The following is a 17,302-nucleotide window of genomic DNA, read 5'->3' as shown; positions in this document are numbered from 1 at the left end:
AAACTTTTCTCAGCCACAGGAGTCACAACTCTCCTGAGGTTTTGGCCTCGTGATGGTGTTTCCCTTCCACTTAAAACTTACTAGTCCTTTCTGTTCCCCAGCTTGCCAGCTGCTTTCTCAGCAGCCTGTGCAGCCTTTGACAGACAGGTATGTCACCCCTTAGCTTATCTTTGAGTGCCTATCTTGCACTCAAAGATTCACTCCTAATTCTAACTGCTTCCTCAACAGCTCAGACTTCATAGCTCCAAAGAGAAACAACACTTCTTTGTTCTTAACATATAGGTTTAAACAAGCAATGCAAGGAAATCAAATTCCAGGATTATATAGCACAATCAACCATCTCTTCCTGTGGGCAGACTTCCATATCTACCTGAAGGACTAATTTATTAATACACTGCCTGGTACATAATACATACAGAATTCTAATAATGAATACTGCTTCAGAATTCTGCCCCACATTTCAAAGCTCACTGAAATCCAGAGCTTCATTTCAGGAAATAAATCCAAATTGCCACTGCCTAGTCACTTATCTCATCAATGCCATCACTTTAAACTCAACTATCCCCAAGTTGTTTTCCCCGTATAGATACACCATGAGAAACTTGCTGTTAAAGCAGTGCATTTAACCCTGCAGCCCACAACATCCTGCTCTACAGCCTATTTGTAAGGTGTCCATCTTCCTCCTGAAAATTGAAAGCATCCAAGGGCCACTGTGTCCAATCTTTTCTCCAGTGTATGTGTATTTGTGTTTAAACAGGGTCCTACTCTGTAGCTCAGAGTGGGCTCAAACTCAAAGCAATCCTACTGCCCGAGCCTCCCAAATTACACTCAAGAGACACACTGACCAGTTTTTGTATTTGCTCTAGGATGCAGAGGTTATACAGGAGTTATACTGTAAAATCTAAGCGCTGGGCAATAAGCTGGGCTGCTTTTATAATTCAGGATTCCATTTGCAAATAAAACTACAAGATTTCACTGAATCCTACCCATGTCCTTCATGAATGTTCATGGTGGTAATGACGAGAATAAAAGACTCCAAGGGCTCCATGAGACAGTGGACTAGTCACTTCCATCAAATGTTCATTAAGTCAACTAAATTCTTTATAAAAAACAAAATTCATTATGCAGCAACTTGGCCAATTGGAAATCCCCACAACACCCGAGAACTGGGTTTTAACTATGGTACAGGTCACCTAGTCTCAGCTATGAGAATCTTTCTAAAGTTGGATTCACTAATCTTCCCAGAAGAATTTTCACAAGTTTCAAAAACCAAAAATTAAGATAACCACAAAAAATTAACAACAAAAAAAAAGCCACTTTGAACAGCCCAAATTTTATTTTGAAAAATCAGTAACAGCTACTGAAGCTGCTTTAGAAAACCTTGCTAAGCCACATGAACACAATCAACCTAAAACAAGTACAGAAAATCTAAACATGCGTCACAACTAAAAAACTAAGTTGTATATCCTTAACCAAAAACATGTTTTCAAAAGGAGTGGTGGAAATATTAGACAAAAACAGAATAGGTAGCATTAGACAGAAAAAAAATCTCAATTGGAAACATAAGATAAACTCACATTTTAATGTGTCTGCATCCATTTGAAATAGTGTTTGTTATTTGTTTTTAAGCTCAGGATGATTTAATCACTCATTGAAACTCCGAAGAGTAAAAACAAGTTTCCAGTCCAGGTTATAGGAATCCAAGTTACATAGAAATCATTAAGAATAGCACATCACTATTGTCAAAACTATGCTCATCATTTCATGCTTAGTGTAGTATGAAAATGCTGTTTGCATAATCAATTACATAAAATTCCAGTTGCCCATCCATCATTAAGTCACACACAGAGAGCGAGCAAATCCCCACCCAGGAAACCTTACAGCCAGAGAGACCTGAGGCTCCCATTTATGCTCTCCTGGATTTCAGCACTTCAGGTCCCTCTGAAGAAAGCCAGCCCTAAGGTTCATCCAGTGCTATCTTGGAGAGGAGGATGGTGGTGTCTTAAATTCCTCAGACTTGGGGGAAAAAAAATTGGCATCACCCTGCCTGGGAGCACTAAGAGGTTGGCATTGTCCTGAAAATGAAGTGTGAGTGCTCCCTGTGCAGTGTACTTAGTGACCTAAAAGCACTTGCAGTGTCCATGTCCTGTGGTGTTTTATAGTTTTATCATTTAAAACAAACAAACAAAAAAAAATCCCAGCAGAAAGGTTCTGGTCATTTAAAGTAGATACCACTCCCCACCCCAATCTGTAAATTGTAATGCTGGATTTTTATTGAAGTAAAGCACACTAAATCAAGCCAATTACAAAGGTACATGTGTCACACCAAGAAAACATTTCAGTTATACTAACAGCCCCAAATGCTTTCCATTTATCAAAGACAGTCATTTTTCAAAGACAGTTTTTAATGCCACAGGAAAGAAAGGTCCATGATGTTAAGTGAGAAAAGCAAGATACAGTACCATATATGCAGTATGAGCTCAACTGTGAAATATTTATACATGGGAAAAAAAAGACTAGAAGAAAATGCATCATTTGGCTGCATTTGTTTCTATAGAATGAAATCACAAGACACTGAACCTTTTTGCTTTTAGAAAACTCTCCAGAATTAAACTGGGATAATTCAACTGTTTAATAGCTACCAACAGATTACCCAATAAGTACTAGGGCAAGCTGCCTAGCTTTGAGACTTACATCGCCTTTTCATTTTTCCAGTACAATAGCCACCAAAACCTTATTACAAGTTCAAGGAAATCCTGTGTTACTAATACTGAAGATTAATCTATCTCCAGTATCTTTGGCTATTTAATCTAACATCTATCCTTAATGTACAGAAAATACCAACTTTTCATTCAAAATCAATACTATTTTAAGTGCCCTGCTGTAATTTTGTAGGTCTCTGGGACAGGTCTGAAGGACAGCTAATGATGTAAAAGTTCCTTCAGAGAGAATGTAAAGTGATTGAGAGATTACTTTGGTGGTGAAATCTGTTACATCAAGTTCCAAGTATGTTTTTAGACTGATTGTTGAATAGCTAGTAACAGTTCCAGTACTTTAAGAAGATGTACCTGGCTGCAATATTCAGCAAGCATTACAATATTCCACATACCAGGAGAAAAAACAAAGGGGGGGGTTATCTGTGAAAGATGAACAGACATCAACAAACCCTCAAAAGTTGGTTCTAGCTAGTCCTCTGCCATTAAAAAAAAAAATGCAAACAGTTTTTTGTATACTATCTCATCATTTCATGAACTTGTAAACTCTCAAGCTACGGTTCTCATGCTTTTGCTAAATCATCAGAAGGGAAGGAAGGCAGAATGAGACCAAGAAAGGAAGAGAACCAAGGCACTAATAAGTGTGTAATTTATCATAGTTCCCCTGGATGTAGTTATCTCTTTAAAAATCATTTTGCCACATGTAAGCCAAAGAATGTTTCAATAGAATCACTGTGAAACCTGTACAGAAGAAAATCTGGTTTATGATGCCTAAAGTCACACCTTTCCTTCTGGGGTAAAGAAGATAGCTGCTTAATAATGCTTTGTATGTGATGAATTAGGAATTCTGGTGAGAATTCTTGTGAAACTTTATACCACTAAACCCAAATTCCAATGATCCTTTTTTTTTTTTTTTTTTTTTTTTTTGGTTTTTCGAGACAGGGTTTCTCTATATAGCCCTGGCTGTCCTGGAACTCACTTTGTAGACCAGGCTGGCCTCGAACTCAGAAATCCTCCTGCCTCTGCCTCCCGAGTACTGAGATTAAAGGCGAGCGCCACCACGCCTGGCTCCCAATGATTCCATTTTATTTATTTATTTATTTATTTCTACAGGCTCCACACCCAGATTCTCTAGACCCAAGAAGCTGACAAGGAACATTGCTAAGGATGTGGCTAGAGAATTGGAGCTCAGTGCTAAAGTGCTTGCCTAGCATAAACAAGGCCCAGAGTTCAACGGCAAGGAAATGAATATCACAACACTCAAACTTACTCTCTACCAAAAACATACACACACACACACACACACACAACTGTGTCTCAGACTGATTCCTTATGCTTACGTGCTTCAAGATGGTGTTAATTTTACAGGCCAGACATTCTTTGAGATGAGTCATCTTTAGTCACATGTCCCTGTGTTGGCAAATAGCACCTGGTATTTACTGAGTAAATACTATCTATAGACTAAAGTACTAAACTACAGAAAGGCAAAATGCACATTTGTGTATGTCTTTATACATATGTTTTAAAATGATGAAATCACAACCCGTTAACAAATCCACAAAGAAAACAAAGGGTTTTCCAAAAAAAAAAAAAGGGGGGGGGCTTCAACCTTCAGCACTAAGGAACCTTGTCCTGACTTACCAAGGAATCTCTTTTGAAGGTACCTTCCAAAGACTGGGGTATCACTCAAGGGTAGAGCTCAAAGCTCCCAGGTTTGATCCTCAGCAGGCAAGCAAACACACAGACGGAAGGACAGACAGACACACGCTCACACCTACAGTGCCAGCAACTGGGATGGTTGAGGCAGGAGCTTCTTTGAAGTTCAGAAATTAAAGACTTTCTTGCTCTACACAACTAATTCCAGACCAGGCAAGTGTGTACAATGAGACTCTGTCTCCAGAAAAGAAAGAAAGATGACAATAATAATTACAAACGCTATCTTTTTTGTTTGTCCCTTTTTAATTTTCAAGTGTAACAAAAAGCCTCCACTATCTTGACTTTGCCCAAATCCTTCTCCCAAAGTTCAATGACTTTTCTTTTTTTTTTTTTTTTAAAGATTTATTTTTATTATATGTAAGTACACTGTAGCTGTCTTCAGACACTCCAGAAGAAGGAGTCAGATCTCATTACAGATGGTTGTGAGCCACCATGTGGTTGCTGGGATTTGAACTCTGGACCTTCGGAAGAGCAGTCGGGTGCTCTTACCCACTGAGCCATCTCACCAGCCCTTTTTTTTTTTTTTTTTTCACTGACTTTTCAACACACACAAAACCTAAGATTGAGAACACGGTATCTTAAATTGAAATGCCAAGAGCAATAATTTTCATCAGTGACAATGTTCCACCATAAATCTAACGAAAATAGCAATACTTTAATTTAAGCCAAATGGATTTAAGTCTAGCATAAAAGTCAAGAATGTCATCAAAATAATTTTTGGAATAAAAGCATCTTTAAGTTTTAAGAGTCAGTGTGGACCAGAGTTAGCAACCAACTGTTTTAGGAGAATGAAGTTTAAATAGTTTTCAAATGAGTAAAGTTTTAGTTAACAAACCTTCCTATCTCTGGAATGTGCCTGCCTTCCTACTATGCACCCTTGCACCTATCTCCATGATGACAACCCTGAAGGCTTCAGACTAAAGCTCTCCAAATAGCACTAGTTTCAACAGGGCAACTCAGAACCAACTTCTCCAGCTTGTTCACAGGAACTAAGCTCAAGATTTAGTAATAAACTGGGGAGACACACACAGCAGAGGCTAGAAAGATAGCTCAAAGGTTAAGACCACTAGCTTCTATTGATTTCCAGCACCCACACAGTAGCTAACAACCATCTGTTACTCAAGTTCCATGAAATCCAAAGCCGCCTTCTAGCCTCCACAGGCAATGCACACAAATGATATATAACCATACATGTAGGCAAGATTAACCCAACGGAGTGATAGCTATAATTTACTACAGTCAAGGAAAAAAAAGCTGTGACTGTCAGAAGCAAGAAGATTTACATGGGATCACTGGAGGGATAGGTAAGCAATCTAGTTGGTTCTCATATAAAGGAGATCACTTTTACAAAGATGGTATTAGAGATCTTAAGCAGATTGCCCAAGGTTACATAGGATATTGTGGCCTACACGTTGCTATGCTCTTCCTACCACAGTAAGCTAAAGGTACATAAAACTGGCCACAAAGCATATACCTTCCAATACACTTAACCCAGATTCACTGATAAAAGAAACCCAGACACATAAAATTTAAATATTTTCTGAAAATTTTCTGAAATTGCTTTAGCAATTTCCCACCCACCCAAGCCCAGGAGGGGGAAAAAAATACAGTCAATAGAAATAGACTCCCTAAAACCATAAATAGAGGAACAGTGGGCAGGAGAACAATTTTTAGAGCCAGAAAGATCCCAAATAATCTACTTTATCACTTACTAACCTGTTCTGCCTTAACAAAATTAGCCTTTCTCCATCAATGAACCAATAACACAGAGTAGGTGAGCATTAATTAAATGAGGAACCTTTGGGCTTTCTACTGACATACAGCATACTAAAAAGGCCCTGGTGTGCAATCCTAGCAATTAAGAGGCAGAGCAAAAAGGATGACTAGCTAAAAATTCAAAGCTAGCCTAGTCTTCACAGCAAGCTCCAGACCAACCCAGGCTCCACAGTAAGAAGACCAAACTTCAAAAAACATCTTTTTAGTATACACAAGATAAAAAAATCTTTTTTTTTAAAGTATACACCAAAGACTAGCTCTCTCTACAAGACCTGCACAGTAACACAACCAGTTGACATTCTAGGGTAGATTGTTTAATGACATTTTTAAAAAAGACTAGCTCTTGTGGTTTTATTCTCAGGCCCTGCAAAATACCTAATGTGAGATTCTAATGTGAGATTCCTTCCCACAAATTACTCTCTCCCACTTTCCAAAGGTTCTCAGCCCCCACAGGGCTGTTTATACCCACACCTCTCAGACCTATTTACCCATATGGTAATTCAGAAACACAGTTACACCATATTTTTTGCTAGGTTCTATGAAAGCCAAAAGGAATGGTACAATACAACCGCAATCATCAGTACAATATGCAAACACAATGAGACCCAGTTCAAGAAAAGCTTTAAGAGTAGGAAGCCAGGTGTAATGGCACATACTTTTAATCCCAGTACTGGAGAGGAAGGAAACTCGCCCAAGAGCTGCGGGCAACCTTTCCACATAACTACATACTGAGCTATAGGCCAACCAAGACAATATTACTACAATAACTACATTCAAAAACAGAAACAAAACAAAAAGATCCTCGCCTATAATCCTAGAGTTTGAGAAGTGAAGGCATAAAGGTCAGGAGTTCAAAGTTATCAGAGTTCTTGGTGAGTCTAGACGTTAAGATACACACTGTCTTATAATTAAAAAAGAAAAAGGGAAGAAAGGGGGACAACAGGCCAGATGTGGTGGTGTGTATCTGTAATCCCACACTCAAGAGTATGAGTCAGGAGGTCGTAAATTCAGATGGCGCCTGGGTTAAAAATGATGATGAGGAGAAAAAAAAAAGGAGAGAAGCTGTGTCGTAAGTCACATGATTAGCTTTACAATATAAACAAGTCAATGAGGAGATTTGTGAAAAGAACTCGAGATTCAAGATATTACCAGCAGGGCTGGAATATTGATCCCAGCTCAACACCAGACTACAATAGATTTCTTTTTGTTTCTTTTTTTTTTTTTAAAGATTTATTTTTATTATATGTAAGTACACTGTAGCTGTCTTCAGACACTCCAGAAGAGGGAGTCAGATCTCATTACGGATGGTTGTGAGCCACCATGTGGTTGCTGGGATTTGAACTCTGGACCTTCGGAAGAGCAGTCGGGTGCTCTTACCCACTGAGCCATCTCACCAGCCCCTCTTTTTGTTTCTTCTTTCAAAAATTTTTTTCCTTTTTTAAGATGTATTTATTTTATGTGAGTACATCACTGTCTTTAGACACACCAGAAGAGGGCATCAGATCCTATTACAGATGGTTATGAGCCACCATGTGGTTGCTGGGAATTAAACTCAGGACCTCTGGAAGAGCAGTCAGTGCTCTTACTGCCTGAGCCTTCTCTCCAGCATCTACAATGGATTTCTACTTGCCCCTGCAGGACCACAAGAAAACCTTAGGAAGTAGGGAGGGAAAGAGAAAAGATCATTCCAATGGTTTTATAAAAGCAGTCTCTGGTACCTAAATCACCCCATAAACAACAGCAAGGGCAGATTACTCTAAGACCAAACACGCCTCCTCCAGAGACCATTCCCCAAACCCATAGCCACACTAAATGGAGATAGCCATTTCTGTTCCCCAGAAAACCACTAAATCCAAGACATTAAAATAAATCATCCAGTTGTTTGTCTCAACAGAAAGTGGCAGCACTCTTCTCACTGATTGACTTCTAGAGACTACGAAGACTGCTGAACAGCCACAAGGAGATGGCATGCATTTGCTGAGTTTGGTGTGGAACGTCACCTGATGTACCTATGTACAGCTCAGTGGTTATAGCATTAGCCTAGTATGCACAAGGCCCTAGGTTCAAGCCCTGGTACTGAGGAAGGGGGAAAAAAAAGAGGAAATGTCATCTGTGGCAAATGTTCCCAGGACACCCTGAATGTGCAGAAAACAAAACAAACGCCCAAACAAAACAGGGTGTGTACCTAGGGAATTCTAAATGAGAGCAGAGATCAGGAAGCTAAGAGTAAGAGCGCCCCTAAAAAGCCTGTAGAAAGAAATCTTGTAAAATCTAATTCAGATCAGTCAAGGAGCCCCTCCCCCAAAATAAAATTGTTTTCAGAGGCCTACCTAGTAAAAGATGACAAACCCTAGAAAAGGATGATGTCAGAAAGGTAGGAAGAAAAAAAAAATAAAAGTACTCTGAGTATTTTTGGTCTATGTGAATTGTTTATATAAAAAGGAAAATATGGTACATTTTCAATGTTATTTTAACAGGAGAATTAAACAAAAACAAAAACAAAAAAACTATCAGTTTGGCATTAGCCTATATATTTCATTTTCTGTGAATGTAATGTCTAATAACTAAGTCTTACAGAACATAGGAAATAAGCAATATGCTACAGGAAAGTGACCAATGGGAAAAAAAAAGCACAGGTTAGTCTTATAAGTCTTACAGGTTGAGTGAGTTCCAGGACAACCAGGGCTACACAGAGAAACCCTGTATCAAAAAAATAATAAATAAATAAAAAATAAAACACAAGTCTTACAGGTTGTTAACCACCATTACTTTAGTTTTTACTGAAACTCATGAGCATGAACTGGAATATTTTTCTGGGTCATGGAATGAGATCTTGTTTAAAAAAAAAATTGTAAGTGATGGTGTATCTCTTTAATCCCAGCACTCTGGAGGTAGAGGCAAGTGAATTTCTATGAATTTGAAGCCAGTCTGTTCTACACAGTGAGTCCCAGCCAGCCAGAGCACAACAACAAAATAATCCTATAGAGCTGTGGTTCTCAACCTTCCTAACGCTCTAACCCTTTATTAGCTTTTGTGACCCCACCCCAACATCAAATTCTTTTCATTACCTCATAACTGTAATTTTGCTACTGTTATAAACTATAATATAAATATGACTGTTTTCCAATGGTCTTAGGTGACCCCTGTGAAAGGGTCATTTGGCCCCCAAAGTGTTGGTCAAAACCGACATCCTGAAAATCTCTGTCCTAGAGGAACTCTACCTACTTTCCTTTTCAGCCTGAGTAGCACCAATCCCTCCCCAGCCCTGGCTCGTGGTGACCACGGTCTAGAATGTACACTGGGAAGGCAGTAATGAAAACCGCAGGCATGTCAGAAGAGAAGCAACAGGACTTGGAATGTGCTACTACTCAGGCACTGGAGAAGTCTAATATACAGACTTTATCAAAAAGGAATTTGACAAAAAGTACCGCTCTGCGTGGTTCTGCAACATGCTCCTTGATTCCTTCAGTAGTTGTGACAAATGAAACCAAACACTTCACCTACTTCTATCTGGGTCAAGTGGGCATTTTATTGCTCAAATCTGTTTTTGTTTTTGTTTTTAAAGGGGGGAAAAGGACTCTGCCAAATACCCAGTGATCCATCCATTCATTAGTAAGGATGTATCCTTAAGTTCCCAATAGTAGAGCCTCAAATCTTCAGCATTTTGTTTCATGTAAGACATCATCCTCTATACTAGTTAGGGTTTATAAAGCAATTTGTAAAATAGCTTTAAAATGTATATTTACTTTCTATTACATACTTCTGTGCAAAGTCTTTTTCTTAGTCCATTCCTTAAAAAAAACAAAACAAAAAAAAAAAAAAACAAATGTTGGAAATGTTGAAATAGAGTCAGTCTACTCTAACTCTAAATCTAAACTTTACTCTAACTCTAACTCTAAATCAAAACTTTTCCTAAATCTCACAGTTCCCAGCTGATGAGTTACCTCTCAGGGGGGGTCTCTTGGCATTCCTGTCTACATGTCTGCAATCAACTCAAAAGTCCCTACTATTTTTCTCCCAATAAAGATAGGCTTTATATGTCAATAGATCTTTTTGGTAGAGGGGTTCCAGGAACTAAGGAACACACTTAAGAGGGAAGTAGTCCCGTTCATACAAAGGTGAGGAACATGTTTGCCTCCACTGAAAGTGCAAATGCAAATCTGCCTAAACACATTCTTTCTCCTGGCCTCCTTGCTCTAAAATTTCATGTATTTAAACTCACTCATCAATGCAGTTCTCTGAAAACTGTAATTTGACTTTGTATTTCAAAAATGACTATGCAAATAATACACACACACACACAACTCTGGTATAGTATCTCTACCCTAATTAAGCTCTTTCCAAATATATATTTCAATCACTTTCATTACAGTTAAGGATACCATGTAGTCACTCCTCACCTTACCACTTAATTAACAATGCCCTGTTACTAATCTAATCCAATTATCCTCATTTAAATCATCAAAACCAGATTCTCCACAGTATACAGTAGAACACAATATTCAAATATAATTGCATCTATAAATAATTATGAAGAGGCCCTAAATCTTTAGTCTAACACTATTTAGTTACATGACTTTAGAGGTATGAACCTGTCAAATACAAGTACAGGACTCAAAACTGTATTGAATTAGTGTTTTACTCTAAGTTCACCATAGGCAAAACTTATTTTTACTGGATTTGTGCTTATTAATGCCATCCTAATTTAAACATAAGTAAGTGCTTTCTATAATGATATCTTACAAACTCTCAAAGTTCAAAGCATAGTAAAAGTCACAGGTTGAACAAATTTGACCTGCAAAGCTGCTGCCAGTGAAAGCATAAGAGTTTGCTTCCTCCTGGGATCTGGGCTGCCCTCTCTCTACCTGGCATGGTTATCTAGCAAGCATAGCTTTTGTTTTGTTAAACTGTCACTGGAGGATATTACTATCCAGGAAAAATATTAAGTATAAATTCAATCATAAACCACACTTTAAGAAAATGACAATATTTAAGAAAAGAAACTATATCACCTGTTGCCACTCACTAAATTAATCTGCCACATTATATACACATCTCTTGTAATAGTTTTTCCAAATTTAAGGGGAAATTAGACACACTAATCCACCTCATTTTTTCCTGAGTTTCAAAAGTTCTGATAATGTGAATATTAGAAAAAGTATGTAGTCCTAAGAATTGCATTCCTACAAACTTCTTCTTGAAGTAAGTGTTTTAATTTACAAGTAAATCTGAAGTGGGGTGGAGGGAGGTCACACTCTTCTAGCTCCCATCTTTTCATTAGGGACACGAGAAAATAAATTAAGATTGGATGCCAAGGGAGAATGGTCTCTGGAGACATTAACATTTCTATGACATGGAAGCCATTTTTACATAACCCATTGTTTATTAGCAGATTAGCCTTATTTTAAATGACCTATGACCACTTCTCTGCCAAAAAATGTTAGCTATTAATAGGATGCATGACCTAACTCGATCACTCCTCCCTGGTTAGTCACCTGCTTGATCATGTGTCCATCTTGGTTTCAAGCAGGTCTTACCTGGTTGTGGTTCGCTCATAGCAGCCTACCATGTCATACAGTAAGGAACCTCCTCTCATAGCAAAGTCTGTAGTAGATAGCAACAGCAGACTTATCACTGAGGACACTGGTCTGTTCAAGAATACTAGGTCCTCTGAGCCAACTACACATTTGCACAATAGATCTGGCCAGGGGAATAGTGATGACTTGGCCACGGACTACACCTCTCACATCCTGTCTACCTAAACAATATGGGTCTGAGGGAGTGTGACTTCTCCAACTTCCTGCCCTGCCCTGGGTTATCAACTCTCAGTATCTATACTAGATAAAAAGTGTTAAAGGCAGCTCCCATGAGAACCAACTCAACAATTACCTGCCTTACTTAACTATCATATATGAAACACTCCAAGCAACTGTAAATAAAAGTAAGATGCAAGGACTTGCCCTTTGACTCAAGAAAGACTAAGAAAACATGTACAACATGTGAGTGAAAAAAATGAATTCAATCAGTGATATAGAAATAATTACTGTAATACTAATAAGCTCAAAGTAACCTTTCAAATGGGCTGCCAATGTATGCTCTTAGCTTGCATTCTATTTCAACACTTCTAGAACAAGAATTAATGTACAAACAAAAACTGACTACATTATCTGCACCTAACCCTAACCATGAAAATGGGTCCACAGGCACACTCTTAATCATTTTCCAAAGAAGTATGTTAAACGGCTTTACCATGCAGAGCTATGGCTTCCCGGAAGGGTTGCAAATCAGTCTCTACAGATGAGCTAGTTTCCGTTGAAGTAGCTCGGTTAGGGGACACTACAGTCAGTCTTGGGGGAGCTCTAGAGTTTCGTGGTGGTGGAACCTTTCCACACAGGAAGCTGATCAAATCTTCTCTACGAATAGTTCTTCTGCGCTTTTTTACCCAGGCCAGCACATCCTTATTGCGTCGCTGATAGCCAATCTGAATTCCAATATCAAAACTTCGCTGATGGGTATCCACACTTTCTATTAGAAAAAAAGAAAAGGAAAACAATAAGGTGATCATTACAGTTATGCTATATTTGCTCCTAAAGAAAACCATTTTATGTGTTAACCAAAATGAACTATTATGAGCATTCTAAACCCACAAATACTCTAATAATCTAAAATTTATCTTAGTCACGTTTAAAATGTAAAACAGAGGACTGGAGAGATGGCTCAGCAGTTAAGAGCATTGACTGCTCTTTCAGAGGTCCTGAATTCAATTCCTAGCAACCACATGATGGCTCACAACCATCTGTAATGGGATCTGATGCCCTCTTCTGGAGTATCTGAAGACAACTACAGTGTGCTCATAAATAAAATCAAATAAGAGCAGTTGTTTCTCTTAATAAAAAAAAAAAAAAAAAAAAAAAAAGTCTGACAATTAAAATGTAAAACTTGAGCCAGGTGGTGGTGGCGCACACCTTTAATCCCAGCACTTGGGAGGCAGAGGAAGGCGGATTTCTGAGTTCGAGGCCAGCCTGGTCTATAAATTGAGTTCCAGGACATACAGGGCTATATAGAGAAGCCCTGTCTAGAAAATAAAATGTAAAACATTTCATCATCAAAGTCTAAATTCAGAGTTCAAGCCCTAATTCTAAAACTGATTTTTGAACACCTGGCACTAGATAAAAACTGTACACACAAATAGAGAACCTACTTTTCTTTAACAAAAGCAAACTGACAAACTTTAGCCAATTTTATAGTATTAGCTGTCACTTGAGAAACAAAATCACATCTACCCTTGAATAGGAACTACTGTCCCCACACCACTCACTGCCCTCAATGTATGTGCAGTCTGCTTGCATCCAGCAGCTTTCTGAAAAGTTGTAATCATTTCCTCTCCAGACCAGCCCTTAGTGCATACGGAAACTCAGTTCAGCAAAATGTCCACTACCCTTCAGTGATTCTACTTAGTTATTGGGAGCAGTATCTCAAAGCTTAAAAGACACTCCAATTGTTTTTCAAGTTAGCTACTGTGCTAGCAGAAGATTTATGAAGTATCTTTTATTTTCTTTTAGGAGACAAGGTCTCACTATGCAGCTATGCTGGACCCCAATTCAGAGTAAATTGTAAAGGGGATTATAAAAAGCCAAAAGTAAGATCGTTTCTCCAGTGTCACTTCTAGAATTTATAACTTTGAAAGTCTAACTTCACAGTTATAAAAACAAGACATACAATAAATGAAGAGGTGTACCTCACTAAGATAAATCATCCAGACAGAGATCCCCAGTGAGTAAATCTAACTTTACAAAAAAAAAAAAAAAATAGGAATAATAGTTAAATACAGCACCAACTAGTTTAACGTGAAGAAAGTTATAGACTCAATCCCCAATGCTCATTCCCAAAGGCAAGATGACCGTAGTATAGCTATATGATACAAGCAGGACTCTGCAACAAGGCTTAGTAGTTGGTATTTATTCAAGAGTCAAAAAACACAGATGCCTCACCTCAGAATTGTAGAGAATTTCTTCTCAGTTCCCAGCACCCACAACCCTCAACCCAGCAAAGGCAGAAGCAAGAGTTCAAGGACAGTCAATCTTACAGAGCAATCTCCAGGACAGTCAGGACTACACAGAAAGACCCTGTTTTTAAAACCCCAAAATTCAAACCATTATAACTTTGAAAATCTAACTTCACAGTTATAAAAAGCCAAGAGTAAGATCATTTCTCCAGTGTCCCTTATAGAACCTAAGTCACCACGTGAATCAGTATCTGTTTTCTTATTTCCTAAAATACATGAACTCCATCTTCAAAGAAAGCTATTCATGAAGCACGTTCCAACTCTTACAGGAAAGACAGGACCAGCCATCCTAGAAAGTAGATAAGCTCAGGTGACGATGAGAAGCCCTACAGAGAGTTTCAGTGATTCTCAAAAAGCTGAGCAGTCTATAAAGGAAATCTATCAATAGGTAACACTACCGCTTGGGAAGAAAGGAAAGTGTAAAGTCAAAGCAATCACGTTTTTAAAAACCCACCCTACCTAAAGAAATGCTTTTCTTCCAAGCTCCTAAATGGAGAGGTTTGTGCTAAATAGAATGGGGAAAATTTATCTTTTAAGAATGTTAAATTTGTTAACAAAACATAAAACACATTTTTTGATGAACCACATCTACACCTGAAAACTCAAAACTCTGAAGTATAGGTATCCAGTTCAGATTTAAAAAAAAAAAAAAACAGAAGAAAAAAAAAAAAAAAGGGGGAGGGGGCACAAAATCTGTAGGAAAGTTTTCTATCCTAAACTCTTTTACCAAAACCAAAGTCATTATAGAAAAGAATCGTAAGGGCTGGCAAGATGGCGCAGCAGGTAAGAGCACTGACTGCTCTTCTGAAAGTCCGGAGTTCAAATCCCAGCAACCACATGGTGGCTAACAACCACCCATAATGAGATGATACCTTCTTCTGGCGTATTTATGTATAATAAATAAATCTTAAAAAAAAGAAAGAAAAAGAAAAGGACCATAAACCTCAAGGTGAGTGAAGCTTTAAAACTAGCAAACTGCCAAACCACCCTTTAACCACAACACATTCATTTCCTTATTTACAACAGCCACAGTGAATAGTCCATGTTTCATCTGGTAAATGTTTTCAAAAATATAAAATGAAAATGATTTTAAAGTCTGGATTTCCCAGCATAGCAGCGGCATGCATTGGAAACATTCTGTGCAGTATCTTCATACATAATTCAGAGCCAAAATTCATCAGGTTTTTGGTTTCATTTTGGTTTTGGTGCCAGAGTTCAAAGCTTGCACACTTGCACATACTATATTCCTATTCTGCCACTGAGTACATCCTCAGTCCTTTAATGGTTTTGAATATAAAACTGTGAGTCAGCAAAGAAGGTATCCCAACAGACTCAAAGGACCTTGTCCAAAACTAGGTTAAGAGGCAGAATTCCCTCACCAAAATCCACTTCTTCCTGAGAGCTAGGTCCACCACACTTAGTATATACAGTGCTATATTTAATTCAGGACATGGTAGGCAGGCATTCAACCAACTGTGCTACATATACCACAAGACCAAAAGTAATGTTTTTATTAGGAACATAAAGTTCTGAGTTAAAGCCAAAATGAAACCTTTTTCCCAATTATTTTAGGACACAACTCCCCTGTAGTCCATCCCTAAGTACTACTGTAGTACCTGAAACTAAGTACTACATCATCTCCTATGTATTCTCCTAATCTTCACTCAGAACCAAGGATGGGAACCAGAAGAGAATAGCCTCCCTGGCCTCTTGTCCTTCCTTCTTAAAAGTACTACAAGTTGGGGCTGGTGAGATGGCTCAGTGGGTAAGAGCACCCGACTGCTCTTCCGAAGGTCCAGAGTTCAAATCCCAGCAACCACATGGTGGCTCACAACCATCCGTAACGAGATTTGGCGCCCTCTTCTGGAGTGTCTGAAGACAGCTACAGTGTACTTACATATAATAAATAAATAAATCTTTAAAAAAAAAAAAAAGTACTACAAGTTTTTGTTTGGATAACTAGCCATATGTTAAGCGAAGTTCCCACATTAGATGTAGGAACAGAACATGTAACTTAGTCCTACATAACTAGCAACGGTACTAATTCTCAGTAATAAAGCCATTCAATTCTATACAAGAAATCTGTTGAAAGCTAGTGCTGGGCTCTTCTCTTCTAAGTTTTAGAGCAGCACTAACATGAAACTAAACTGAACACAAATTGTAGATATAACATAAGCCACACACACATACAACAAGGAGAGCAATGCAAAGCATGCCACCAAGTCAAGTTAATCCTATGTATAAAATGCATTGGGGACCAATGGGTTCCCACTAGTAAAGCTGACTTAATGTGTGTGTGTGTGTGTGTGTGTGTGTGTGTGTGTGTTTCACTCAGGCATATGTGAGCACATGCTGCAAGATCAAAACAACCTGCAGGAGCCATTTCTTCCTTCTTATGAATCCTAAGGATCAAACTAAGATCCTCAGACTCGGGAACAAGGACCTTTACCAACTGGGTCATCTCACTGGCCTGGAAAAGGCTTGTATCCTATAAAATTTGCCAACACAAAAAAATAGGCATGGTAGCAAATGCAATCCTAGCACTTGGGAAGCTGAGGCACACCTGCAGGAAGTTCAAGGTCAGCCTGGGCTGCAGGAGTTCCAAGAAAGCCAGTTATTTATTATATAGCACAATCCTGTCTCAAAAACAACGATCACAAAAAAAAAAAAAAGCTTCAAAATTTGGTACTGTTTCAGTAAGGAATCACAGATCTTTACCATCTACTTCAACGTAGACCACTTTCTTCAACTATTGTTCTAGGCACTGCCAGTTTGTACCAGATTTCTCATTTTGTTCACCTTAACAGGTCAAGTGATCCCAGCACTCGGGAGGCAGAGGCAGGCAAGCCTGGTCTACAGAGTGAGTTCCAAGACAGCCAGGGCTATACAGAGAAACACTGGGGGGGCACACAAAGGCAAAGAAAGAAACAGAATGTGATGACACTGTATGCCTGACCATTCTACTTCATTTACTAGTTTAAAAAGGAATGTGCATTGCGCAAAGGTTATTGTAATGCATACATAATTTTAA

General features: G+C 38.5%; 1 protein-coding gene and 1 pseudogene across 1 annotated transcript in view; one reads left to right on the top strand and one right to left on the bottom strand.

The window, feature by feature from the left end:
• Hapstr1 (HUWE1 associated protein modifying stress responses) overlaps positions 1–17,302 on the bottom strand; it is a 29,986-nt gene that overhangs the window by 4,959 nt on the left and 7,725 nt on the right. Inside the window, exon 3 of the mRNA XM_021185495.3 lies at positions 12,456–12,731. Coding sequence (XP_021041154.1) covers positions 12,456–12,731 — 276 coding nt within the window. The remainder of the gene's footprint in view (positions 1–12,455; positions 12,732–17,302) is intronic.
• On the top strand, positions 9,498–9,831 carry LOC110311911 (dynein light chain 2, cytoplasmic pseudogene; annotated as a pseudogene).

The sequence above is a fragment of the Mus caroli genome, unplaced genomic scaffold, assembly GCF_978045245.1.
Source record: "Mus caroli unplaced genomic scaffold, Mus_caroli_1 scaffold_17, whole genome shotgun sequence".
Classification (NCBI taxonomy): Eukaryota; Metazoa; Chordata; class Mammalia; order Rodentia; family Muridae; genus Mus; species Mus caroli.
The sequence above is the reverse complement of the archived record's forward strand: the minus strand, read 5'-3'. Positions and strand labels throughout refer to the sequence as shown.